The sequence below is a fragment of the Scyliorhinus torazame genome, chromosome 5 (assembly GCF_047496885.1).
Source record: "Scyliorhinus torazame isolate Kashiwa2021f chromosome 5, sScyTor2.1, whole genome shotgun sequence".
NCBI lineage: Eukaryota > Metazoa > Chordata > Chondrichthyes > Carcharhiniformes > Scyliorhinidae > Scyliorhinus > Scyliorhinus torazame.
Window position 1 is genome coordinate 175,508,416 of NC_092711.1, and position 27,617 is coordinate 175,536,032.

The window sequence follows — 27,617 nt, forward strand, 5'->3', positions numbered from 1 at the left end:
CCACCCCTCACCATTTCCCGCACTGCGCATGCTTCATTCACTGCCCCTCATTCGCTCCGATTGGTTGTAGGACCAGCCGCAACCGTTCGGTCCTCCAGTCCTGCCCCCTATTATTCGTGGTCCTGAGCCGCCGTCAATCATTCCCCTGGGCATTGTGATCTGGAGCATGCGCAGTGCGGTTGCTGAGGTGAGACAGTAGCGCGCAGGTGCAATGCTATTGTTCGTCTGGAGGAGAGTCCTTTGTCCCGGGGAAGCAAAGTTAGCATCAGGCGGTGGGAGGGAGGATCCGCAAACCCTTCACAATCATTGTCAGCTCCCTGGTTTGCAGCTGCGGGGCTTCTCCCTCCTGCGAACAAGCCCAGGTTAACGGTCACCATCGAGCTTCAGCGACTGGAGGATGGTTCACATCAGAAGATGGGGGAGGGGGGACAATAAACAAGAGCTCACACCGCACTCAATTCAATGAGGACTCTGATCTCTGGAAAGGAAGGAAACCCTGGGAGGTGCGCAGGGAGGATTCACAAACACCCGCTGGGGGCCCCAACCCACCAAGAAGAACCCGCAGATCCTGATTTTGCAGCTCCCGGGGCTTGTTTGCTTCAGCTGCGGCTGTCTTGGTGAAACAACAGAGTGGGCGGGGCATCAGGATTCCAGTGACCAGGAGAGAAAATTACCGATTTATTCTCACTGCACAGAGGGACTTGAGAACTGAACCCAGCCAGAGTGGAGGGAGCGGGTAAACTGTAAGGAATGGAATTTTGAAGGTGGTTTGAAAGATTTGGCAGACTGACAAACTCTCATGGTGAAAATTAAAGGTAAGCCTGCACGGGTCTGTGTGAAGAGGTGGGCGGTGTTGGGTGGGCTGCTGACAGAAATGTGAGGCCAGGGAGGGGGTGGTTGGCTGCCAGAATGGTTGGAACAGAGTTCTACATAGGTCCAGTTGACGAGTCAGACACCCAAGCAGCAAATCTCAGTGGATTCAAATATGGCCCATAAAATGTGGGCTGGTTTGTCACCCTGGGGTTTGGATTCCAGCATAGGGAGGAAGGAGAATGGATGTGATGAGGATTTACTGTTTCACAGAAAGAAGTGCAGAAAACCTGTTCCATACAAACGAGAATTGTCTGTCCTTCATTTTTATTCAGTATTGACAATGATGATGTTCATAAACTCTTTTTATGGGAAATTTGAAATTTACAGGTGTGAAATCGTCCAACCTGGAGAGACACAAGGACATCCACACCATAGACAAACCATGGAAATGTGGGGCCTGTGGGAAGGCATTCATATCTCCATCCCAACTGGAAACTCATCTGCGTAGTCACTCAGGGGAGAGACCTTTCACCTGCTCCATGTGTGGGAAACAGTTTAATCGATTGTTCAACCTTCGCACACACCAGCGAATTCACACTGGAGAGCGGCCATTCATCTGCTCTGTGTGTATGAAGGGATTCAGCAGTTCATCACACCTGCTGAAACACAAGCGTGGTCACACTGGGGAAAGACCGCCCATCTGCTTCAAGTGTGGGAAGAGATTTACTAATTCATCTGACCTTCTAACACACCAGCGAGTTCACACCGGGGAGAGGCCTTTCAACTGCTCCATGTGTGGGAAGGGATTCACGCTGTCACAAAACCTAATGAGACACAGGCGAGTTCACAAATAACTTTTGGGAGTAGATTCAGCTGAACGGATGATCTCAGTGTCAGTGACAAAGAAATCAATGAGCTCCTTGCACTTGTTCGAAGTCAGGAGAGAGATTTAAGAAGATGATCATGAAGAACAGAATCTGGGTTGTCCTTGCTTCCAGGAACAATCCAGAAATAGTGATCAGTTTAGGCAGAGGCGAGCAGGGCCAGGTAGAGCTGGATGTGTTGCTGCTGCCTCTGGTAATCAACAGTTCAACCAGTTGATAAGACTGCGCCAAGTGAAAAGTGAATTGGTAAGAGTGAGAAAATGGGCAGCAAATGATCTCAAGTTTACAGATGATAAAGGTTGGGATGCTGTTCAGGAGTGTGTTGGAATCATCAAGTTTAAAGATAACAGTTGCATAGATGTTGGTTTCAGAGCAGATACACTGAGGTGTGGGCTAGTTCAGGCAATATTATTGAGCTGGATATAAACAGTCTTAGTGATGGTGCAAATATGTAGTCAAAAGCTCATCTTCTGGTCAAATATGACATTGAAATCTGCATTAGTCACACACAGTGCGCGTACCACCTACAAGATGCACTGCAGCAACTCAACAAGGCTCTTTGGACAGTACTTTTCAACTTGTGACCGCCTCATACGACAAGAACAGCAGACACATGAGAACACCATCACCTGCAGGTTCCCCTCCAAGCCACACAACATCCTGACTTGGAACTATGTCCCTGTTCCTTCACTGTTGTTGGGTGAAAATCCTGGAACTCCCACCCTGGTCACACTGTGGCTCAACCTACAGATCATGCATTACATCAGTTTGAGAAGACAACTGACCACCATCTTCTCGAGGGCAATTAGGAGTGGGCAATGATTTCTCCCAGCAATATCCACTCCCTGTGAAAGGATAAAATAAACAGTTTCCAGGGAGGTGGATGGTGACTAGAGAATGGAGTTTGTAGCAGGGCCATAAGACAATGGCTTCACTATTTATTTTTTAAAATAAATTTAGAGTTCCCAATTATTATTTTCCAATTTAGCGTGGCCAATCCACCTACGCTGCACATCTTTGGGTTGTGGGGATGAAACCCACGCAGACACTGGGAGAATGTGCAAACTCAATGACTTCACTATTTCCAATGTTTAATTGGAGGAAATGTCTGTTCACCCAATTCTGGATGTCAGACAAGTCAGGACGATGTGTGAATTGGAGGTGGTGGTTTTCATATACACCTCTTACTTTGGGAAAGTTGGGGGTTTGAGATTCTGTCAAAGTTATTGTTCAAGTTGTAGTTGTATAAAATTTGTCTCCTTTACCTCCTGCCTCTCCACTTCTATTTGTCCCCTTCTGCTCCCAAAGTGTCCAGAGTCTAGTGTCGGCCCACTGACCCAGGGTGACCGGCCGCCATCTTGGTAGAAACAAAGTAGAAACTTGGTAAAAACGGCGCATGTGCGGCCATTTTGGTGAGGGAACAGGAAGTGGAGGCTTCAGGGTCCCAGTGACCAGGAGAAAAATCATTCTGAACCCTGGACCAGCTCTACCCTCCCATCCAATAATTTTAATATTTAAACATATTTTTCTGTTGATATTTTTGAAATACTCTCGTACTGCCCACTGCAAAACCTTCACTGAACTACCTGTATCACAATGGCAGTTGAGCAAAACTCAGTGAGTTCCAGGATCTGCCTGAAAAGGCAGCGATACGATTCACTAATTAATTTTAAAAGAGAGGTGGATAGTTACCTGAGGATGAGAAGGTGCAAGGCGAGGGACATGAAACTGGACTGAGGGATGAACAAGTCCGTTCTTTCTAAAAGTCAGCACAGGAAAGATGAGCTGAACAACCCCCACCACCCCCTCTTGTGCAATGCACCTCTACGATTCTCGGAACCTGAATGGAACCAAAACAAAATCCGAAATCGTTATTGGTCATTTTACTAAATGTAAAGAGGACACTGTCCATCAGGGGCCATTTAAGAGCAGAATAAACAGGAGCAGTTGGAGGACATAGAGCCTGCTCCACTTTTTCTCCTTGTCGCCATTTTCCTTCTTTCCCTCTGTATCCAATAATCTCTTGAATTCAGTCTTGAATATACTCAGCGACTGAGCATCCACAGCCTTCAAGGGTGTCGAATTCCAATTGAGAAACTTGAATGAAGAAACACCTCATCTTATTCACATATCGCCACTAACATCTCAAGATGTTTTACCGGAGGATAGGCAGACAGGGATTCCTACAAATAGTTGTTTGTGGTTCATTGCAGTTCCTTGACAAGGTATCGGCTTTATTCTGAGTGTTGTGAAGGCTGAGCTGACTTTTCTGGTACGCCTGCTTTCCAGAGATGATCAGACAAGAGTAATGCTGCTGGGTTCAACGCTTTTTCAGCCTCTGCAGGAAATTGAGAAAAGAGGCAGCATTGCTCTGCGGCCACACAGGATAGTACTGGTTAGATTCAATGTCTTTATCCAGAGGGTGTGGAACTTGCTGCCACAGGGACTGGTTGAGGAAAACAACATGAATGCACTTAGCAAGTTGCAGACACAAGAGAGAAAGGAATAGAAAGACCTACAGACAGAGAGAAGTGATAGGCTCATGGGGAATATATACACTGACACTGGGTACAATGACCTGTTTTTGTGCTGTCTATTGAGTTTCATTCTACTTTGATTCTTTTTACAGGGTATTGGAATGGAAAGACTTACAGACAGCAAACTCAAAGTTTGAGAGCCTTTTGATTTGTCAGGATATGAATATCATCGGCCCCTGAATGTGGAAAGAGAAATGTTGGTCTTCTATCTGTGGGAAGGTCAGTGTGACTGGAAAAAGCACCGAGACACATACATACGCAAGTGAATGTGTTCCAGTGAGCTGACTGTGAAAAGAGCCTTAACCAGTTACACAGCCTGAAAAAACATCACATCATTCACAGCAGAGAGAAACTGTACACGATGTTCTGTGTGTGAATGAGGCTCCAATCTGGAGAGACACAAGGTCATCGGCACCATGGAGAAACGGTGGAAATGTGGAGACTGTGGGAAGGGGTTCAAATCTCCATCCCTGCCGGAAGCTCATCAACGCAGTCACACTGGGGAGAGACCATTCACCTGCTGCCTGTGTGGAGAGGGATTTACTCAGTCAGCACACCTTATGAAACATCAACTTGTGCACAGTAATACGAGATCTTTTAAATGTTCTGACTGTGAGAAGAGCTTCAAAAGTGAAATGGATCTGCTGAGACACCAGTGAGTTCACACCGGAAAGAGGCCATTCACCTGCTCAGAGTGTGGGAAGGGATTCACTCAGTCAGCCAACCTGCTCACACACCAGCAGGTTCACACTGGGTAGAGGCTGTTCCCTTCCTCTGTGTGTGGGGAAAGATTTAATCATTTATCTAACCTGCAGAGACACCAGAGAGTTCACACTGGAGAGAGGTCGTTCACCTGCTCCGAGTGTGGGAAGAGATCCCTTCACTTATGGAACCTTGCTACACATCAACTTGTTCACAGTGATCAGAAACCTTTTAAATGTTCTGACTGTGAGAAGAGCTGTAAACTACATCTGATCTGCTGAAACACCAACGCACTCACACTGGGGAGAGGCCGTTTATCTGCTCTGTGTGTGGGGAGAGATTCACTTGGTCATTCCACATGCTGAGACACCAGAGACTTCACGAGTGACTGCAGGGGTTGGATTCTGCTGTTATTGCTGCTGTTAATCACATCCAGGACTGAACCATGTTCATTCTGACAGCTGGAGTTTGTTTCTGCTGATAATAATCCCTGTTACCAGTTGGAGCTCAATATTTTGATATTTGTCAAATGAATTAATGTTTCAGACACACACTTTGTTGGGTCCTTAATTTCTCCAGGATAAGAGGCAACTAATTTGTGTCCTGTCACAGATTGCTCCATTTTTTGGACTTTTCTCCTTTCTAACTCTAGATTATTTCAATTCTCATACCTTATTACTTCCTTGGGTTTGAGGGTGAGACCCACACAGACACAAAATACTGTGTTTTCTGTATTGGACAATTACATTAAAATCTGGAACACATGTCGATATGGATTGGTGTCTCCATATCATGTGTATAAAGTATTGATGTTCTCTAGTTACGCTCTTCCCCACATTCTCTCCATATCCTCTCTCACAAAACCTTCCATTATTTTAAAGATTTCTATTAGGTTATCCCCTCCGCCTTCATTTCGAAGGAGAGATGAGACCCAGCCTGTCAATCCTTTCCTGATATTTTATATGTACCGACACATTTCTGGTTTCACAATTATAAATCTTCTTTGCACCCTCTTCAGTGCCTCGGTATCATTTTATAATATCGTGACCAGAACAGCATGCAGTGATCGGTGAGATACTTGATCCAAGAGTCACAGATAACCCCAAAAATGGGACCAAGCTAATATGCGATTTTACGCTGGTTTATTAAGAAACAGTTTAAAAATGATGCATAATGGACACACAAAACATCATACAGCCTGAGAATGATTTCCCAGTCCCAGAGGACAGACGGATGATGCAGAATGAGTACTGGTCTCCATTACTAGTGGCTGCAGTCTCCTCTGGATGGTTCACTGCTGTGAGCCAGTGTGGGTGTTGGGTGAAGCCAGTATGGATCTTTTTAGAAATCTCTTCCTGTTTTAACCTTTACACAGACAAATGGTTTGCGGATGGATCCTGAGATCCAATCATATCAGGATTAGAAATGTCAATTTAAGAGCCTGTGTTAGAGACCAGTCCTGGGCAGAAAGAACAGGTCTGTCCTGTGTTTGTCACCCAGCAAGCTGCTGTGGGAGATTTCTTCACAGGCGAGAAAGGAAGTGAGCTATTCCTATAATATTCAATAAATGCCTTAATATTTTATCATTTATTCCTTACAAATCTTCCCGTCTTGAGAAGTGAATATCCTTATTGACTTCTCTCAACTGATTTCTGATCAACCCACCTATTTCTACACTACAAGCTTGTTTTCATAATTTCTTGATTACATCGATAACACACTTAGATAACATACTAAAACTGCTAAAGTTATCAGAATCAGCAACACAAATGCTTGAGCTGCCACCAAGAATAAAAGTAAAAACCTTTCCAGTAAAATGTGATAACTGTTCACTTAGATTCATCTTTCCCAGCTGCAGAGCATCTCACACCATTCCAAATTATTGGCATGTTGAAAATACATCTGCTTCAAACAGAAGTTCATGCACGGACTTTAAAGATTCTCCAGCTCTCTGTTCAGCTACCTTCACCTTGTGGATATTTTCTAAATCCAGATTCTAGATCCCTCTTCACTTTAATTTCACTCCCTCTGACAGATACAAGTGTGTATAATTATATTCTGATTGTTTTAAAGTCAGTTTTTCAGTGGAATATGAGTCAATATCATAATGATTTAAAATGTTGTCTCATTCTACTGATCACATTAATCGCTCGATGTTGTTCTGTTATCGAATAGCTGAGTATGTCTGGGACCCGTTCTTCAGTGCAGCTTCACCATGCATTTCCACATCTGCACACCCACACTGGAATCCCAGTATCAGGCTCCATGTGCCATACACGTCACTCTTGGCCTTTCAGGTGTTCTCACTGAAAAGTCTGGCCCGGGGGGGGGGGGTCTCTGTCGGAGGATCTGTACTTCTCTCTCCCTGCATGGCTCCAATGCCTCAGTCGATGGCCAATCAATTCAGTTTATCTTTTAAAGTTCAGAGGCAGGGACATATTTATCTCCAAGAGAAAGTTATCAATTTATTTGTCTGATCTACACTGATTTTCACTAGAATGTACATCGATATAACATTGTTCTATTCTATTGAACTCTCCCCAGGGTGAGTTATCCCATTTCCCATTGGGTGATGTGATTTTCTCTATATCTTATTCTAAGTGGGCCATCCTATTAATTATTATCAGTCTCATTCAGGAGTCCTGGAGAAACTTTACTGTCCAATAGTAATTGCATTCACACAATATTGTCTTTGTATATCAGAGACACAAGTATTTGAAATCAGTTTGGAGATAACTCCCATATCTCCCGTTCTCAAACACCCTGTTTTGAAAGATAAGAAATGGGATAAAGCCAAATCTTTAAAATGCAAATTGTCACCGTGCTGTCAGTGGAAAGGGTTAACTTCTCTGTTTGGAGGGGATTATAAGAGGGGATTATAAGAGACAAGATTTATAATCATCTAGATAGGAATAATATGATCAGGGATAGTCAGCATGGCTTTGTGAAGGGTAGGTCATGCCTCACAAACCTTATTGAGTTCTTTGAGAAGGTGACTGAACAGGTAGACGAGGGTAGAGCAGTTGATGTGGTGTATATGGATTTCAGCAAAGCGTTTGATAAGGTTCCCCACGGTAGGCTATTTCAAAAAAATACGGAGGCTGGGATTGAGGGTGATTTAGAGATGTGGATCAGAAATTGGCTAGCTGAAAGAAGACAGAGGGTGGTGGTTGATGGGAAATGTTCAGAATGGAGTACAGTCACAAGTGGAGTACCACAAGGATCTGTTCTGGGGCCGTTGCTGTTTGTCAGAGGTGGCAAATGGAGTTTAATGTAGAGAAGTGTGAGGTGATTCACTTTGGAAGGAATAACAGGAATGCGGAATATTTGGCTAATGGTAAAGTTCTTGAAAGTGTGGATGAGCAGAGGGATCTAGGTGTCCATGTACATAGATCCCTGAAAGTTGCCACCCAGGTTGATAGGGTTGTGAAGAAGGCCTATGGAGTGTTGGCCTTTATTGGTAGAGGGATTGAGTTCCGGAGTCGGGAGGTCATGTTGCAGCTGTACAGAACTCTGGTACGGCCGCATTTGGAGTATTGCGTACAGTTCTGGTCACCGCATTATAGGAAGGACGTGGAGGCTTTGGAGCGGGTGCAGAGGAGATTTACCAGGATGTTGCCTGGTATGGAGGGAAAATCTTATGAGGAAAGGCTGATGGACTTGAGGTTGTTTTCGTTGGAGAGAAGAAGGTTAAGAGGAGACTTAATAGAGGCATACAAAATGATCAGGGGGTTGGATAGGGTGGACAGTGAGAGCCTTCTCCCGCGGATGGATATGGCTGGCACGAGGGGACATAACTTTAAACTGAGGGGTAATAGATATAGGACAGAGGTCAGAGGTAGGTTCTTTACACAAAGAGTAGTGAGGCCGTGGAATGCCCTACCTGCTACAGTAGTGAACTCGCCAACATTGAGGGCATTTAAAAGTTTATTGGATAAACATATGGATGATAATGGCATAGTGTAGGTTGGATGGCTTTTGTTTCGGTGCAACATCGTGGGCCGAAGGGCCTGTACTGCGCTGTATTGTTCTATGTTCTATGTTCTATGTTTGTTTGCAAAGGGATTGGTTGCAAACATTCCCAACTGTGCCCAATTGTGCTGACTTTATGTGACTTTCCTTTTCAGATCAATGAACCAAACGCTGTCTGTGCGGAGTCTGCACGTTCTCACCGTGTCTGCGTGGGTTTCCTCTGGGTGCTCCGATTTCCTCCCACAGTCCAAAGATGTGTGGGTTAGGCGGATTGGCCATGCTAAATTGCCCTTAGTGTCCAAAAAGATTAAGTGGGGGTTACTCGGTTATGGATTACGGGGATAGGGTAGAGACGTGGGCTTGAGTAGGGTGCTCTTTGTAAGGGCCGGTGCAGACTCGGTGGGCTGAATGGCCTCCTGCACGGTAGATTCTATAGTTTTTAGTCCAGTAATTATAAACATATATCTGTCTGGCAGCCTGCATTTAAATTTTCATGTTTCTGTGTCTAGAACAGGAAGCAGTGAGCAGGGATCTGTCACTCAGCCTGAATCAGCACCTTCAGGAGAATTGGGAGGGTGAATATTAGATACAGCAGAGTGAGAATGGAGGGAGAGTGTGTGGGATGGAGATTTACAGCTTTTGGGGAATTAGAGAGGAAAGAATGTTCCAGAGAAACTAGAATTGTCTGTTCTGAATCTCTATCCTGCACTGACAGTGATGTCTTTTGTAAATTGTTTTTCCAGGATATTAGAAGAGGAGGAATTACAGACAGAAATCTCAAATGTGCCTCGATCTGATAGATTCACTCGTTTCCTTGAGACCGGAATATCATCGGCCTTTGAATCTGGAAGGAGAAATGTTTTCTGTTCTGTCGGCTTCAAAAGATTTTAATCATCAGTGTGACTGGAAAAGCACCAAGACACACACACCCGAGTGAGAGTGTTCCAGAGCGCTGACTGTGGAAAGAGCTTTTACTAATTAAAAAGCAGAAGAAATTTATCACATCCTTCACAGCGGGGAGAGACCGTACATGTGCTCTGTGTGTGGATGACATTTGAACTGATTGTCCAACCTGCTGAGCCACAAATGCACCCACACCATGAAGAAACCGTAGAATGTGGTGGCTGGGAAGGGATTCAGATCTCCATCTGTGCTGGAAACGCATCGTCGCACCTCGAAGCTGAGAACGACATCTGACCAACATTTCCCCTGGAGACGTCTGAGACAGTGGAACACAATCAGCAGTCACAAACCTGAAGAAGAGAAGGGAATTCCAAAAGATGCTTTTTTGGACTAGGAGAGCAGGTTTTGGTCTGCAGCTGCTCCACCAGCGAGAAGAGGGTCCCTGTAACTGTGTTGTCTGAAACTGGCCCTGTCTCCCACATTGTGCAAACTGAAGATGAGCGAGTGTGGAGACAACACAGATCAGTTGTTAGAGACATCCATCAATGTGCCAGTACCGTGTGTGCTAGAACTACCTCAGGATGAACCACCATCCATACTACCCGATCATGTGACCGCAACTTCTGGTCAATCTGCAGAAACCGAGATTGCTGAAGAACCCCTTGCTGCTCCTAATCTTCTGCAAAAGAGACGATAACACCTTCCAAGGGAGAGACATCTTCTGAAGACCCGGGGAGGACATCCAAGGTCAAGAAGAACCAAATCCCTGAAGTGAGCAGGCAACCAGTGCAGAATAGACACCCGCCCGATTGTCTTTCCTATTGACTGTATAATTCTTTGCCTGTTTTTGTGTATATGTTTTGATCATGATGTAAATGTAGTTTTTTTGATTTGATTTGATTTATTGTCACGTGTATTAGGATACAGTGAAAAGTATTGTTTCTTGCATGCAGTACAAACAATGCATACCGTAAATAGGGAAGGAAGGAGAGACTGCAGAATATAATGTTACGTTGTAGGAAGGTGTAGAGAAAAGATCAACTTAATACAGTGATTGAGGCTTTCTTAACCGGCCGAATTTTAGCGGGGTCGGTTCTCTTCGGTTTTGTCCCAGGTGCTCAGAGGTTCACTGAAGGGGCCGAATTTTAGGGCAGCCCGATTTTGTGTAGCAGCAAACACCAAAAGGTTCATAAGTGTAAATAGCATGTGGGATCAGCCAAACATGACCTCCAAAAAGAGGAAAGAGAAAGGGAAGTGGAATGAGTCGGGTTATGGGATCAATACATTCTGCATCCCACAACCAAACTGTGGAGCAGCTCCCTCAATAAGTTCACAGCTGATCTGATTGTAACCTCAACTCCACATTCCCACCGATCCCCCGATAACCTTTCACTCCCTTGCTCATCAAGAATCTATCCAGCACTGCCTTCAAAATGGTCAAATCTCACCAGCTGATTATGGGAGGGGGTGGTGCGGATTTCAATTCTGTAAGGGAGCCAAGGTTGGATTGGTTCAGCCTTAATTTTCACAGTAACTTCATTGCAACGTTAATGTAAGCCTACTTGTGACACTAATAAGACACAGGTGCTGAATTAGGCCACTCGGCCCATCGAGTCTGCTCCGCCATTCAATCATGGCTGATATTTTCTCATCCCCATTCTCCTGCCTTCTCCCCATAACCTCTGATCCCCTTATTAATCAAGAATCTATCTATCTCTGTCTTAAAGACACTCAGTGATTTGGCCTTGATCGATAATGTCCAATTAAATCCGTTACCTTGATGGTGGGGCTTGTCGCTACCGGCCATGTCTTTGGTGTCCGAGGCACGTGGGCCTTCCCAAATGAGGAAAGCTCAAATGGGGCAAAGAGTTGCACAGATTTACCACCCTCTGGCTGAAAAAAATTCCTCCTCACATTTGTTTTAAAGGATCCTCCCTTTAGTCTGAGATTGTGTCTTCTGGTTCCAGTTTTTCCTACAAGTGGAAACATCCTCCCCATGTCCACTCTATCCAGGCCTCGCAGTATCCTGTAAGATTCAATAAGATCCCCCCCTGATCCTTCTAAACTCCAACGAGTACAGACCCAGAGTCCTCAACCGTTCCTCATACGACAAATAAAGGGTTGAGCAAGTTTAATGGGCCAAATGGTCGACTGCAGCTCCTATTTGTTATGATCTCTGTGTCCAGGACAGGAAGCAGTGAGCAGGGATCTGTCAATCAGCCTGAATCAGCACCTTCTGAAGAATTGGGAGGGTGAATATTAGATACAGTGAATGGAGGGAGTGTGTGTGGGATGGAGATTTACAGCTTTTGGGGAATAAGGGAGGGAAGAATGTTCCAGAGAAACTAGAACTGTCTGTTCTGAGTTTCTATCCTGTATTTGCAGTGATGTATTTTGTAAATTGTTTTTCCAGGATATTAGAAAAGGAGGTATTACGGTCAGAAATCCCAAACATCACATCTTGATCTGACAGTCACTTGATTCTTTGGGTCACACACACCCGAGTGAGAGTGTTCCAGAGCACTGACTGTGGAAAGAGCTTCAACCAGTTACAGAGCTTCACAGCGGGGAGGGACTGTACACGTGTTCTCTGGATGAGTAAGGCTTCAATTGTCTAACCTGGAGAGACACAAGGAGACCCAAAACATGGAGAAACAGTGGAAATGCCGGGACTGTGGGAAGAGATTCAAAGCTCCATCTGCACTGGAAGCTCATTGGCGCATTCACACTGGGAGAGGCCATTCAGCTGCTCTCAGTGTGGGAAGGGATTCAGACATTTATCCACCCTGCGGAGACATCAGCCAGTTCACCCCGGGGAGTGAGCATTCACCTGCACTCAAATTGAGAAGGGATTCTGTGTTTCCTTGTACCTGCTGAGACACCAACAAGGTCACAAGTGATTACAGGGGTTGGATTCTGCTGTTATTGTTGCTACTCTCAATTACACCCAGAACAGCATTGTGTTCATTCTGTCAGTTGGTCAATGGGGAGGGTCGGAGGGATTTTGTTCTGCTGGACTGGCCGGTCTCACGACTTTGCCTCCAGTGGGCTGATGCTCTTGAGCCTTGTGGCAAATACTTGGCTTCAAATTTCACAAGGATCACAGAGTGAAAGGGTGTTTGGAAGGTAGATGACAGATAGTTCCTGTTCCTGTTTGGAACCCCAAAGCATGCAGTTCAGATGAAGATAGGCTTTGGTGGTTACATGGTTCTGTCTCAGAAGGAAACTGTCAAGCCATGAGGGGCAAGTTGTCTGCAGTTGGTTAGGAACTTACAATAAAATTTGTAATGATACAATTGCATTTAAAGAATTATCACATATTTACATAAAATATAGATTCCTTTAAGAAACAAATATCCAACAGGAAAAGTGACGCAACCGTGGTTAACAAGAAAAAGTAAAGATTCCATTAGGTCAAAGGAAGAGGCTCATTAATCGATGACAGATTTATTGCTTCACTGATTTATTGGTACCTTGAAGAATCAATGCAGTATAATTCTTAAATTCAGTATACATACAGACAGAAAATGGAATATCCACAAGGCAAAGTCATTGTTTCTGATAAAAATATGAGAATTGCTGTACAGCAACTTAATACGTGTCAGAATCTAACACGGTTTCAAGAAAAGTTGCATAAAAGCCCTCGTAATGAATAAACCGTTGTTCTACAAATACATCTCGTAATGAAAAAGTTTTGCAGCCTTAACAGAAACATTCACAAAATGTAGCAAAGCCTTAGCAACAAGCAAGGTTAATGCAGAACACCTTGGGGGCGATTCTCCAATATTGGGCCCAAGAGTTCGCGCCATCATGAATGCAGTCGTAAACCGGGCCCGGTTACGTACGATTCTGCCCCCCATAGGGGCCGGCACGGCGCTCGAGCAGTTCACGCTGCTCCAGCCTCCTTTCGCGGTGCCAAATGGGTGCCGCGCCAACCCACGCATGCGCAGTTGGGCCGCGCCATCCTGTGCATGCGCGGGGGACTTCTTTAGCACGCCGCTCCCGACTCAAGATGGAGTAGGTGTTCAGGGGCCGGCCGCGCCAGAAAATAGGCCCAGGGAGGGATTTGAAGAGGAGGCAAACCCCTCCACCCACTCCAGGTTCAGTCCTGGATGTGATTAACAGCAGGAATAACAGCAGAATCCAACCCGTCATCACTTGTGAACCCTTTGGTGTCTCAGCATGTTGGACGACTGAGTGAATCCCTCCCCACAGTGAGAGCAGGTGAATGGCTTGTTTCCAGTGTAAACTCGCTGGTGTCTCCGCAATGTGGATGATGTTTGAAACCACTTTGTGCAGTGAGAGCAGCTGAACGGTCTCTCCTCAGTGTGAATGCGCTGGTGGGACATCAGTACCTGAGAGCTTTTAATCCCACTCCCATAGTCAGAGCATTTAAAGGGTCTCTCATTGGTGTGAGTGACATTGTGGCTCAGCAAGTGATGACCGAGTTAATCTTTTCCCAGTCGGAGAGGTGAACAGGCTCTCCCCGGTGTGACCTCGCTCGTGTTTCATCAGGTTGGATGAGGTTCTAAAGCTCTTTGTGCAGTGAGAGCAGCTGAACGGTCTCTCCTCAGAGTGAACGCGCTGGTGGGACATCAGTAGCTGAGAGCTTTTGAAACCCTTCCTGCAGTCAGAGCATTTAAAGGGCCTGCTCTTGATGTGAGTGACATTGTGTTTCAGCAGGCTGTATAATTGAGTGAATCCCATATCACACACAGTGCAGATGAACGACTTCTCCCCAGTGTGAACACTCTGGTGTCTCTGCAGGCTGGATAACTGAGTGAATCCCTTCCCACAGTCAGAGCAGGTGAACGGCCTCTCCCCAGTGTGAACTCGTTCGTGTCTCCGCAGGTTGCCAATGTCATTGAATCCCTTTTCACAGTGAGAGCAGGTGAAAGGCCTCTCTCCAGTGTGAACTCGTTCATGTCTCTGCAGGTTGCCAATTTGAGTGAATTCCTTTTCACACTGAGAGCAGGTGAAAGGCCTCTCTCCAGTGTGAATTCGTTCGTGTTTCCGCAGGTTGCTAATGTCAGTGAATCCCTTTTCACACTGAGAGCAGGTGAAAGGCGTCTCTCCAGTGTGAACTCGTTCGTGTCTCTGCAGGGTGCCAATGTCAGTGAATCCCTTTTCACACTGAGAGCAGGTGAAAGGCCTCTCTCCAGTGTGAACTCGCTGGTGTCCCTGCAGGCTGGATAACTGAGTGAATCCCTTCCCACAGTCAGAGCAGGTGAACGGCCTCTCCCCAGTGTGAACTCGTTCGTGTCTCCGCAGGTTGCCAATGTCAGTGAATCCCTTTTCACACTGAGAGCAGGTGAAAGGCCTCTCTCCAGTGTGAATTCGTTCGTGTTTCCGCAGGCTGCCAATGTCAGTGAATCCCTTTTCACACTGAGAGCAGGTGAAAGGCTTCTCTCCAGTGTGAACTCGTTCATGTCTCCGCAGGCTGCCAATGTCAGTGAATCCCTTTTCACACTGAGAGCAGGTGAAAGGCCTCTCTCCAGTGTGAACTCGCTGGTGTCCCTGCAGGCTGGATAACTGAGTGAATCCCTTCCCACAGTCAGAGCAGGTGAACGGCCTCTCTCCAGTGTGAACTCGTTTGTGTCTCCGCAGGCTGCTAATGTCAGTGAATCCCTTTTCACACTGAGAGCAGGTGAACGGCCTCTCTCCAGTGTGACTGCGTTGATGCCTTTCCAGCTCGCACGGGGCTCTGAATCCCTTCCCACAATCCTCACATTTCCATGGTTTCCCCGTGGTCCGGATCATTTTGCTTCTCGCCACGTTGGACGATCAGTTGAAGCCTCGTCCACACACCGAATTCCTATTGTTGGACGTTCAGTTGAAGCCTCGTCCACACACAGAACACCTATACAGTCTCTCCCTGCTCTGAATGGTGAAGTATTTTTTCAGGCTGTGTCGCTGGTTAATGCTCTTTCCACAGTCAGTGCTCTGTAACAGTCTCACACGGGTATGCATGTGTGTCTCAGTGCTTTTCCAGACACACTGATGTTTAAAATCTCTTGAAACAGACAGAATAGACAAACATTTCTCCTTCTAGATTCAAAGGCCAATGATCCCAAGAATTGAGTGACTCAGTCAGTTCTTGACGTGATATTTAGTTTGAGATATTGGCCTCAAACTCCTCTCGTTCGAACTTCCTGTGAACAGATTTTACAATAGTAATCATTGTCAGTACAGGATAGAAACTCAGAACAGACAATTCTAGTTTCTATCGAACATTCTTTCCTCTCTCTTTCCCTGAAATGCTCTAAATCTCCATCCCACACACTCTCCCTCCATTCTCACTCTGCTGTATCTAATATTCACCCTCCCAATTCTCCTGAAGGTGCTGATTCAGGCTGATTGACAGATCCATGCTCACTGCTTCCTGTCCTGGACACAGAGACCTGAAAAACTTCATGCAGGCTGCCAGACAGATATATGTCTATATTACTGGATGAAAAATGGGTGTAATATACAGGCTGTATTCATTTACTTTTCCTCCCAATTTTCCTGAAGGTGCTGATCAACAAATCTAAACTCACTAAAACCTGTACAAGAGTAGAGAATCTCCATACAAGTATATTTACTGATTAGAGATGGGGAAATTCTGAGGAAGAATTTTATTTAGTCATGGAGTGGTCATGACAGGGAACTCACTGCCCACAAGGGTTGTGGAAGTCGAGATGATCAATAAATTAAAATAAAATAGGATGGTCACTTGAAGAAAATAAGCTTTCAGGGGAACAGGGATATCGAGGGGGAATGGGACTGACTGGATCGCTGTACAGAGAGTCAGCATTGACTTGAGTTCCCAAATGGATTCTGTCAGTGCTGCAATGACTGTATGACTGGAAATATATAATGTAGGTACAGTACTATTTACAAAACTAGAAATAATAATACATGTCTTTTATTACAGAACCATCAATAATATATATAATACATACCATATAACAACACTAGACATATCTCTGTCCGATATTAAATTTTTAAAAATAAATTTACGGGATGTGGACAATACTGGTTAGGCCGGCATTTATTGCCCATTCACAGTTTCCCTTCCGAAGTAGTGGTGAGCTGCCTTCTTGAACTGCTGCAGTACTTGAGGTGTAGGTACATCCCCTGTGCTGTTTTTTAAAAAATATTGTTTTTTATATATTTAAAGTTCCCAATTCATTTTTTCCAATTAAGGGGCAATTTAGCGTGGCCAATCCACCTACCCTGCACATCTTTGGGTTGTGGGGGCGAAACCCACGTAAACAAGGGGAGAGTGTGCAAACTACACACGGACAGTGACCCAGAGCCGGGATCGAACCTGGGACCTCGGTGCCGTGAGGCAGCAGCGCTAACCACTGCTCCACCATGCTGCCCTACATCCCCTGTGCTGTTAGGGAGGGAATTCCAGGATGTTGCCCCAGGGACAGTGAAGGAATGGCAATATATTTCCAAGTCAGGGTGGTGTCTAACTTGGAAACGAACCTCCAGGTGGTGGGGTCCCAGGTATCTGCTGCTCTTGTCCTTCTAGATGGTAGTGGCTGTGGGTTTGGAAGGTGCTGTCTGAGGAACCTTTATGAGTTATTGCAGTATACCTTGTAGATGGTATACACAGCTGCTACTGTTTGTTGGTGGTGGACGGTTTGAATGTTTGTGGAAGGCGACGCAATCAATCAGGCGGCTTTGTCCTGGATAGTGTCCAGCTTCTTGAGTGTTGTTGGAGCTGCACTCATCCAGCAAAGTGGAGCGTATTCCATTACACTCCTGACTTGTGCTTGTAGATGTCCGGTAGACAAGTTTTGGGGCATCAGGTGGTGTGTTACGCGCTGTAGGATTCCCAGCCCTGGGAGCTACAGTATTAATATGGTTAGTCCAGTTCAGTTTTGATCAATGGTAACCCCCAGGATGTTGGTTGTGGGGGATTCAGCAATGAAAATGCCACTGAATGTCAAGGGGTGGTGGTTAGACCCTCTCTTGTAGGGGATGGTCATTGCCTGGCACTTGTGTAGCACGAATGTAACTTGCCACTTATTAGGCCAAGCCTGGATATTGTCCAGGTCTTACTGAATTTGGACATGGACTGCTTCATTATCTGAGGAGTTGAGAATGGTGCTGAACATTGTGCAGTCATCCACAAACATCACCACTTCTCACCTTATGATGGAAGGGAGATCATTGATGAAGCAGCTGAAGATGGTTGGGCTGAGGAAACTGTCCTGAGGAACTCCTGCAGTGATGTCCTGGAGGTGAGATGATTGACCTCCAATCACGACAACCATCTTCCTTTGTGCCAGGTATGACTCAAACCAGTGGAGATTCCCATTGACTCCAGTTTAGCTAGGGCTCCTTGATACCATACTCGGTCAAATGCTGCATTGATGTCAAGGGCAGTTACTCTCACCTCACTTCTGGCATTCAACTCTTTCGTCCAAGTTTCAACTAAGGCTGTAATGAGGTCAGGAGCTGAGTGACCCTGGCGGAACCCAAACTGAGCGTCCAGGAACAGGTTATTGCAGAATAATTGCCACTTAATAGCAACTTTGATGACTCCTTCCATCACTTTGTTGATGATGGACAGTAGACCTACAGAGAAGTAATTGGCTGAGTTGGATTTGCCCTGTTTACTGTCATCTTAAATGTCCGTCATCTCCTGGGGAAACCAGACCTTTAATTTTGAACATTAGGAAAGAGACCATCCTTTAACCCAGACAAATAAATGTGTCAAGCTGAGGGAGCAAAGGATGTGAATGTCTTTGAGTGAGAGAGAGAGAGAGACCTGGGCCAAGCTTTCCAGGGTCAGCACCCTCTCTGGATTCACTTCCTTTCTCTTCAGTTGCTGCAAATCACCAATTGAAGACAATAAATGGAAAGAGGGAGAAAAGAAAGTGTTTTACAGACAGATGTTGGAGACAGGAGGACGTTTCAGTCTGTGTGAAGCCCAATCTCCTTTCACATGAAGCCCGCGCTGATTGGAGGACCAGCGTCCTTCCGGTCCTAACTCTATCCATTAGCCAACACCTCACAGGAAGGTCAGGGGCTGGGCTTTCCTCCACACATGCGCAGCTTCCCCTCACCCTTGGACATGCGCAGTACCTGATCACCCGCCCGTGCGGCGGATAGAGCGGGTTCCCCAGCGCGGGGGATTGTGGGAGCTATGGCCGACACTGTCCAAACTCCTGGGGTGAAAAGTGGAGGAGGCTTGGGCGGTTGTGTGCGAGCTTGGTGTCCGCCCCCGGGCCGATTCGAAAGGCAGGCCGCCTCTGGGAGCTTCCTGGATGGGGTGAAACAGCAACTCGGCGCCCATTGCTCCTGGTCCCCGAGGGAAGGGGAGAAGACCGGTTTCGGAGTACTGCGACCAGTCGTGTTTCAAGTCAGCGGTTGAGCTGCGGAGACGCTGCTTCGGACTGCGAGGTTTGCTGTCGGCGGTTTTGAGTTCGCCCAATGGAGGACGAAGGAATGGAGGAAGGATGGCAGCTGGATAGGCTGCTGGAAGCAGCGGGTCGGAACCGGGAGTGGATACCCAATGGGCGGCCCGCGGCCTGCAGCCCGGGGTGGGTTGCTGCCGTTCCTGGGGTCTCCGGGGGTTTGGCCCCCCTGGACGCCCTGTGGGCGGTTGGGACTGACTCTGGGACTTTCTTCCCCGTTGTCGACTGTTGCCAACATTGGAGCGACTCTGGCCGCTGCCATTGGAGGACTTTGAGGACATGTTGTTCCTTGTGAAATTTCGGCAGGAGCGCCGGGGTCATGATGTGGAACGTGCAAAATTAATGGACTCTTTTTTATGGACTTTTCTATGAGTACTAAGGGATTTTGTTTTCATGTTTTCTTTGCTTTCGTTTTCTTTAGCAGCCTATGACATTCAACTCATTTCGGGTTTTCCCTGAAATGGTAATTAGTAATTGTGGTGGAACGCTAGTTGGTGTGAAACTGCTCTCCCTCCGAATGGTCCCGTGCCTTTGGGCGGGGTCCAGGAGGGGGGAACCCTCTCTCCTCCGCCGCGCCCGGGTCTGGCTCTCCGGAGGTCTGTGCTCTTAGCGAGGAGGGGCCTTTCCCCCGGGGTGTCGGCTGCAGGGCGGGGTGAACGGGGGTGGGTGAGCGGGGATTAGTGTTCGGTGATTGATTCTATCCTGTTAAATCTTTTCTGGGGTGAATTGAGGCCTGGTGATTGGGTTTGATATGACACTGTTAAAATGTATCGAGGCCCTGTGGGTCATATTTGTTTCCGAAGTGGCCGTATTGTATCGGGGCCTTGTGCCTCGCGACTGCTTGTCTTATGTGTTTAGAGGTCGTCACCTTGAAATGTACTTGTGTTTTGTGGATTTTATTTTTGGTTTTTTATTTCATCACTTTTGGAGTGGTCGTATGGTTCCGAGGCCTTGTGCCTCGCGACTGCTTGTTTTATGTGTTTAGAGGCCGTTACCTCAAAATGTACTCGTGTCTTGTGGTTTTTTGATCCTTTTTTCTTTGGAATGTGTGGCGCACAAAGACTCCGTGAGACGAATAGAGTGAAGTCGATGAGGCTTTATTAAGCGTGTCTGTTCCCCAGCAGCCCGATAGTAAACTGGCCTGCGGGGGAAGGCACCGGCTTCTTATACTTCGCCTTCAGGGCGGAGCATGAGGTCAACGGCCAACCAGGACCCGGGATCTGTCAGCCAATGACATTAGGGCTTCCAGTCCCACATGACCCCCAATACATACTACCACAGAATGGTCGTTGGGTTTCGAGGCCTTGTGCCTCACGACTGTGTTATGTGACTGTTCGATTGTTACTTGAACTATGCGTAGGGCCTGTGCCTTGTGGCTGGTTGTGATAAGTGACTGGTTAATTGGTATTTGGAAACGTATTTTGGCCCTGTGCCTTGCAGCTGTTTGTGTTCAATGACTGTTACAACGTTATTGTGAAATGGAATTGGGCCTTGTGCCTTGCAGCTGTTTTGTGTTCAGTGACTGTTTAATCGTCAATTTGAAGTGTGTTTAATCGTCAATTTGAAGTGTAATGAGGCCTGGAGCCTTGTAAATTGGTTTCTGTAATAATTGTGACGACAATAAAAGAGTTACTCACAGAGGCAGGAGGGAGTTTCAGTCCGTGTGCAGCTCAATATCCAGCTACACAAAGCCCGCGCGCTGATTCACGGGAGGACCAGAGTCCTTCCGGTCCTACAAGTCTTCCCTTTGACCTGAGCCGGGCAGAAGCTCTGAATTGAAGGCGCGCGCATATTTTGGGGGTGATGCGCATGTGCAGGTTGGCTGGGGGCCGGGACAAAGCGGTGCACTGTCAATTGTGTGTCCGGGTCTTCCAGCCTTTCCCATTGGACACCAGCTCAGCGCGGCTGGAGGGAAAAGTCACTCCCACCCCCACGTGGGGTTCCGCCCCTCATTATCTGTCAGCGGGGGACTGACCAATAGGAAATCGGGAGCACCGGAAGGACTCTGCTCCTCCAACCAATTAAAGCTTCCCCATTGTTTGAATGCGGAAGCTGGACAACGAGCAAAGCTGCTGCTTCTGTGTCTGAGCGAAGATTGAGCTTCACACAGACTGCATCTTCCTCCTGTCTCCCAAATCTGTCAGTAACTCTTTTATTGTCGTCACAATTATTACAGAAACCAATTTACAAGGCTCCAGGCCTCATTACACTTCAAATTGACGATTAAACAGTCACTTAACACAAAACAGCTGCAAGGCACAAGGCCCAATTCCATTTCACAATAACGTTGTAACAGTCATTGAACACAAACAGCTGCAAGGCGCAGGGCCAAAATACGTTTCCAGATACCAATTAACCAGTCACTTATCACAACCAGCCGCAAGGCACAGGCCCTACGCATAGTTCAAGTAACAATCGAACAGTCACATAACACGAACAGTCGTGAGGCACAAGGCCTCGAAACCCAACGACCATTCCAAAGAAAAAAAGAACAAGAAACCACAAGACACGAGTACATTTCAAGGTAACGGCCTCTAAACACATAAAACAAGCAGTCGCGAGGCACAAGGCCCCGATACAATAGGGCCGCTTCGGAATCAAATATGACCCACAGGGCCTCGATACATTTTAACAGTGTCATATCAAACCCAATCACCAGGCACCAGGCCTCAATTCACCCCAGAAAAGATTTAACAGGATAGAATCAATCACCGAACACTAATCCCCGCTCACCCACCCCCGTTCACCCCGCCCTGCAGCCGACACCCCGGGGGAAAGGCCCCTCCTCGCTAAGAGCACAGACCTCCGGAGAGCCAGACCCGGGCGCGGCGGAGGAGAGAAGGTTCCCCCCTCCTGGACCCCGCCCAAAGGCACGGGACCATTCGGAGGGAGAGCAGTTTCACACCAACTAGCGTTCCACCACAATTTCTAATTACCATTTCAGGGAAACCCGAAATGAGTTGAATGTCATAGGCTGCTAAAGAAAACGAAAGCAAAGAAAACATGAAAACAAAATCCCTTAGTACTCATAGAAAAGTCCATAAAAAAAGAGTCCATTAATTTTGCACGTTCCACATCATGACCCCGGCGCTCCAGCCAAAATTTCACAAGGAGCAACATGTCCTCAAAGTCCTCCAATGGCAGCGGCCAGAGTCGCTCCAATGTTGGCAACAGTCGACAACGGGGAAGAAAGTCCCAGAGTCAGTCCCAACCGCCCACAGGGCGTCCAGGGGGGGGCGAACCCCCGGAGACCCCAGGAACGGCAGCAACCCACCCCGGGCTGCAGGCCGTGGGCCGCCCATCGGGTATCCACTCCCGGTTCCGACCCGCCGCTTCCAGCAGCCTATCCAGCTGCCATCCTTCCTCCATTCCTTCGTCCTCCATTGGGCGAACTCAAAACCGCCGACAGCAAACCTCGCAGTCCGAAGCAGCGTCTCCGCAGCTCAACCGCTGACTTGAAACACGACTGGTCGCAGTACTCCGAAACCGGTCTTCTCCCCTTCCCTCGGGGACCAGGAGCAATGGGCGCCGAGTTGCTGTTTCACCCCATCCAGGAAGCTCCCAGAGGCGGCCTGCCTTTCGAATCGGCCCGGGGGCGGACACCAAGCTCGCACACAACCGCCCAAGCCTCCTCCACTTTTCACCCCAGGAGTTTGGACAGTGTCGGCCGTAGCTCCCACAATCCCCCGCACTGGGGAACCCGCTCTATCCGCCGCACGGGCGGGTGATCAGGTACTGCGCATGTCCAAGGGTGAGGGGAAGCTGCGCATGTGTGGAGGAAAGCCCAGCCCCTGACCTTCCTGTGAGGTGTTGGCTAATGGATAGAGTTAGGACCGGAAGGACGCTGGTCCTCCAATCAGCGCGGGCTTTATGTGAAAGGAGATTGGGCTTCACACAGACTGAAACGTTCTCCAACATCTGTGAGTAAAACACCTTCTTTTCTCCCCCTTTCCATTTATTTGCTCATTCTGACCTTCAATTGGTGACTTGCAGCAACTGAAGGGAAAGGAAGTGAATCCAGGGAGGGTGCAGACTCTGGAAAACTTGGCCCAGGTTCCGAAAGCTAGTGTTTGAAACAAACATGTTGGACTTTACCCTGGTGTTGTAAGACGTCTTACTGTTCTCACCCCAGTCCAACGCCAGCATCTCCACATCAAAGACAATGATAGCCTTTGCTCTCAGCTTGACACATTTGTTTGTCTGGCTAAAAGGATGGTCTCTTTCCTAATGTTCCCAATTAATGGGCTGGTTTCCCCAGGAGATGGCTGACATTTAAGGGGACAATAAATTAATATCGGTCAGAGATATATGTCTAGTTATAAGGTGCAGATTACAAATATTATTCATGGTTCTGTAATAAAGTATATTGATATTTCCAGTTGTGTAACATTGTACTGTAGCTACATTATATATTTGCATTCATCTCTTTCCTCAGGGGGTTGTTGATCTCTGGAATTCACTTCCAAAGGGACTAGAGGAGTCTGGGAGTCATTGAATATATTCAAGAATCAGTTGGACAGATTTCTGATTGACAATGGAGTTAAGGTTTATGGGGAACAGGCAGGAGGAGGGATTTCTTCACTCGAGGATGTGGTGTAGCTTTGGAATTCTCTACCCCAGAGGACTGTGGAGCTTCAGTCATCCAAGTATTTTCAAGACTGAGATTGATAGGTTTCTAAATATTGAGGATATCACGGGATGTGGGGGACAGTGTGGGAAAATGGTGCTGAGGTAAATCAGCCAATGATCTCATGAAATGGTTGAGGAGGTTCGATGGGCCTAATGGCTGACTGCAGCTCCTATTTGTTATGATCTCCCTATCCTGGAGAGGAAGCATGGATCTGTCAATCAGCCTGAATCAGCACCTTCAGGACAATTGGGAGGATGAATATTAGATACAGCAGAGTGAGAATGGAGGGAGAGTATGTGGGATGGAGACTTGCAGTTTTTGGGAATGAGAGGGGGAAAAATATTCCACAGAAACTAGAAATGTCTGTTCTGAATTTCTATCCTGTACTGACAGTGATGTCCTTTCCAAAATGTTTTTACAGGACAGTAGAAGAGGAGGAATTACAGACTGAAATCTCAAAACATCATGTCTAGATCTGACACAGTCTCTTGATTCCTTGGGACCCGAATACCATCCTTTGAATCCTGAAGAAATGTTTGACTGCTCTGTAGGCTTCAAAACATTTTAAACATTTATGCGACTTGAAAATCACCGAGACAACACACACCCTAGTGAGAGTGTTCCAGAGCACTGACTGCGGAAAGAGCTTTAACCAGTTACACAGACTGAAAAAACATCACACCATTCACAGCGGGGAGAGACTGTACACGTGTTCTGTATGTAGTTAAGGCTTCAACTGATTGTCCAACACGGAGAGATACAAGGAAACTCAAAGCATGGAGAAACCTTGGAAATGTGGGGACTGTGGGAAGGGATACAGGGCCCCATCAGAGCTGGAAGCTCATCGGCGCAGTCACACTGGGGAGAGGCCATTCATTTGCACTCAGTGTGGGAAGGGATTCAGTGATTCATCCCACCTGTTGAGGCACCATCAGGTTCACACTGTAGAGAAGCCGTTCACTTGCTCTCAGTGTGGGAAGGGATTCAATCGTTCATCCACCCTGCAGACACATCAGCGGGTTCACACTGGAGAGAAGCCATTCACCTGCTCAAGGTGTGGGAAGGGATTCAGACATTCATCCACCCTGCAGAAACATCAGCAAATTCACACTGGAGAGAGGCCATTCACCTGCTCTCAGTGTGGGAAAGGATTCACTCAATTATCCAGCCTGCGAATACACCAGCGAGTTCACACTGGGGAGAGGCCATTCATCTGCTCTCAGTGTGGGAAGGGATTCCCTCAGTTATCCCACCTGCGGGTACACCGCCGAGTTCACACTGGGGGGAGGCCATTCTCCTGCTCTCAGTGTGGGAAGGGATTCAGTGATTCATCCACCCTCCAGACACACCAGCGAGTTCACACTGGCGAGCGGCCATTTCTATGCTCAGTGTGTGGGAAAGGATTCACTCTTTCATCCATCCTGCTGACACACCATAGAGTTCACACCGGGGAGAGACCATTCCTCTGTCCTGAATGTGGGAAGGGATTCATGCATGAACGCAACCTGCGGAAACACCAGCGAATTCACATCATGGAGATGCCATTCGCCTGCTCTGAGTAGGAGAAGAGATTCACTGATCCATCCCACCTGCAGAGGCACTGGCAACTTCACACTGGGGAGAGGCCATTCACCTGCTCTCCATGTGGGAAGGGTTTCCGTGATTCATGGAGCCTGCTGAGACACCAACATGTTCACAAGTGATTACAGGGGTTGGATTCTGCTGTTATTGTTTCTGTTCTGAATTACATCCAGGGCTGCAATTTGTTCATTCTGACAGTTGGTCAATGGGGAGGGTCGGAGGGTTTCTTTCTGCTGGACTGGCCGGTCTCACAACTTTGCCTCCAGTGGGCTGATGCTCTTTGTCTTGTTGAGAAAACCTGGTTTCAGATTTCACCAAAGATCACAGAGTGAAGGGGTGTTTGGAAGTAGAAGATATTTCATTCTCATTTCTGTTTGGGAACCCCTAAAATTATGCCACCTTGCCATGAAGATGGGATATGGTCGTTACATGGTTTATTTCTTTAACTTATTTAAGTGTTTTCGTCTGTGAGAAATAATCAGAGGATGAGGGGCAAGTTGTCTGAGGTGAACTGGGAAACTGATGGGAGACAGGGAATAGCTAATATTTACGGAATTATTACATATTTACCAGGGGGCCAATTTTCTCAGTTGGCTGGACGACTGCTTCATGATGTGAAATGACACCAACGGTGCGGGTCAACTCCCGTACCGGCTGAGGTCATCCATGAAAGCCCCGCCTTCTCAACATTGCCCCTCGCCTGCGGTGTGGTGATCCTCAGGTTAAATCACCACCAGTCAGCTCTCCATCTCCTAAATACATACATAGATACATCGAAAATAGAAGCAGGAGGAGGCGATTCAACCCTTCGAGCCTGCTCTCCCTTTCATTATGATCTGGGTGATCATCAAGCTCAATACCCTGACCCTGCCTTCTCCCCATATTCTTTTAGCTACAAGAGCTTTGACTAACTCTTTCATCAAATTACACAATGCTGTTGTCTCAACTAATTTGTGTGGTAGCGAATTCCACAGATTCTGGGTGAAGAAATTTCTCCTCACCTCAGTCCGAGAAGGTTTACCCCTTATCCTCAAACTATGACCCCTAGTTCTGGATTCCTCCACCATCAGGAACATTCTTTCCGAATCTACCCTGTCTAATCCTGTTGGAACTTTCTAAGTTTCTATGAGATCCCCTCTCACTCTTCTAAACGCCAATGAATATAATGCTAACCGACTTAGTCTCTCCCTCAATGTCAACTAAACGAAGGAGATTGTCATCGACATCAGGAAGCGTAGTGGAGAACATGCCCCTCTACATCAATGGGAACCAAGTAGAAAGGGTCGAGAGCTTTAAGTTTTTAGGTGTCCAGATCACCAACAACCTGTCCTGGGCCCCCCATGCCGACACTATAGTTAAGAAAGCCCACCAAAGACTCTACTTTCTTAGAAGACTGAGGAAATTTAGCATGTCAACTACGACTCTCACCAACTTTTACAGATGCACCATTGAAAGCATTCTTTCTGGTTGTATCGCAGCTTGGTATGGATCCTGCTTTGCCCAAGACCACAGCAAACTACAAAAGGTTGTGAATGTAACCAATCCATCATGCAAACCAGCCTACCATCCATTGACTCTGTCTATAATTCCCGCTGCCTCAGAAAGGCAGCCAGCATAATTACTCTATTCCACCTTCTTCCGTCAGGAAAAAGATACAAAAGTTTGAGGTCACGTACCAACCGACTCAAGAACAGCTTCTTCCCTACTACCATCAGACTTTTGAATGGACCCTGCCTTGTATTAAGTTGATCTTTTCTCTATACCCTAGCTATGACTGTAACATTACATTCTGCAGTCTCTCCTTCCTTCCCTATGTACGGTATGCGTTGTCTGTATAGCATGCAAGAAACAATACTTTTCACTGTATAGTATACATGTGACAATAAATCAAATCAAAATCCTCATATGAGAGTCCGTTCCCAGGATCCAGCCTGTTAAACCTTCGCTGCACTCCCTCCATAGCAAGAACATCCTTCCTCAGGTAAGGACAACAAAACTGCACACAATACTCCAGATGTGGCCTCACCAATGGCCTATACAACTGCAATAAAACATCTCTATTCCTATACTCCAATCCTCTCACTATGACACCCAACATACCATTTGCCTTCTTTACTGCCCGTTGAACCTGCACACTTACTTTCAGTGACTGATGCCTGAGGACACCAAGCTCTCGCTG

General features: G+C 46.8%; 2 protein-coding genes across 4 annotated transcripts; one reads left to right on the plus strand and one right to left on the minus strand.

The window, feature by feature from the left end:
* Positions 1-10,044: 10,044 nt before the first annotated feature.
* On the minus strand, positions 10,045-20,957 carry LOC140418055 (uncharacterized). The gene is made up of 3 exons (XM_072501482.1): positions 20,865-20,957; positions 14,608-15,963; positions 10,045-10,127 (listed from the first exon to the last, which is right to left on the minus strand). Exons 2-3 carry the CDS (start codon positions 15,569-15,571, stop codon positions 10,045-10,047), a joined length of 1,047 nt encoding a protein of 348 aa, XP_072357583.1. The 5' UTR covers positions 15,572-15,963; positions 20,865-20,957.
* LOC140420743 (uncharacterized) lies at positions 20,874-27,342 on the plus strand. 3 transcript variants are annotated; one of them, XM_072504726.1, is made up of 2 exons: positions 20,874-21,366; positions 24,279-27,342. In XM_072504726.1, exon 2 carries the CDS (start codon positions 24,634-24,636, stop codon positions 25,417-25,419), a length of 786 nt encoding a protein of 261 aa, XP_072360827.1. In that variant the 5' UTR covers positions 20,874-21,366; positions 24,279-24,633; the 3' UTR covers positions 25,420-27,342. The 3 variants fall into 3 exon arrangements, with proteins under 3 accessions (XP_072360827.1, XP_072360828.1, XP_072360830.1); XM_072504727.1 differs by lacking the exon at positions 20,874-21,366 and adding an exon at positions 21,375-21,751; XM_072504729.1 differs by lacking the exon at positions 20,874-21,366 and adding an exon at positions 23,053-23,147.
* Positions 27,343-27,617: the final 275 nt, after the last annotated feature.

Bases quoted from the DNA above. Each gene is read 5' to 3' on its own strand.
- LOC140418055 (XM_072501482.1), bottom strand. From the start codon at position 15,571: ATGATCCGGACCACGGGGAAACCATGGAAATGTGAGGATTGTGGGAAG. The intron at 10,128-14,607 runs GTGGGAAGGGAT...CCACTGTCTCAG, and splicing joins GCCGTTCACCTGCTCTGACT to ACGTCTCCAGGGGAAATGTT.
- LOC140420743 (XM_072504726.1), top strand. From the start codon at position 24,634: ATGGAGAAACCTTGGAAATGTGGGGACTGTGGGAAGGGATACAGGGCC.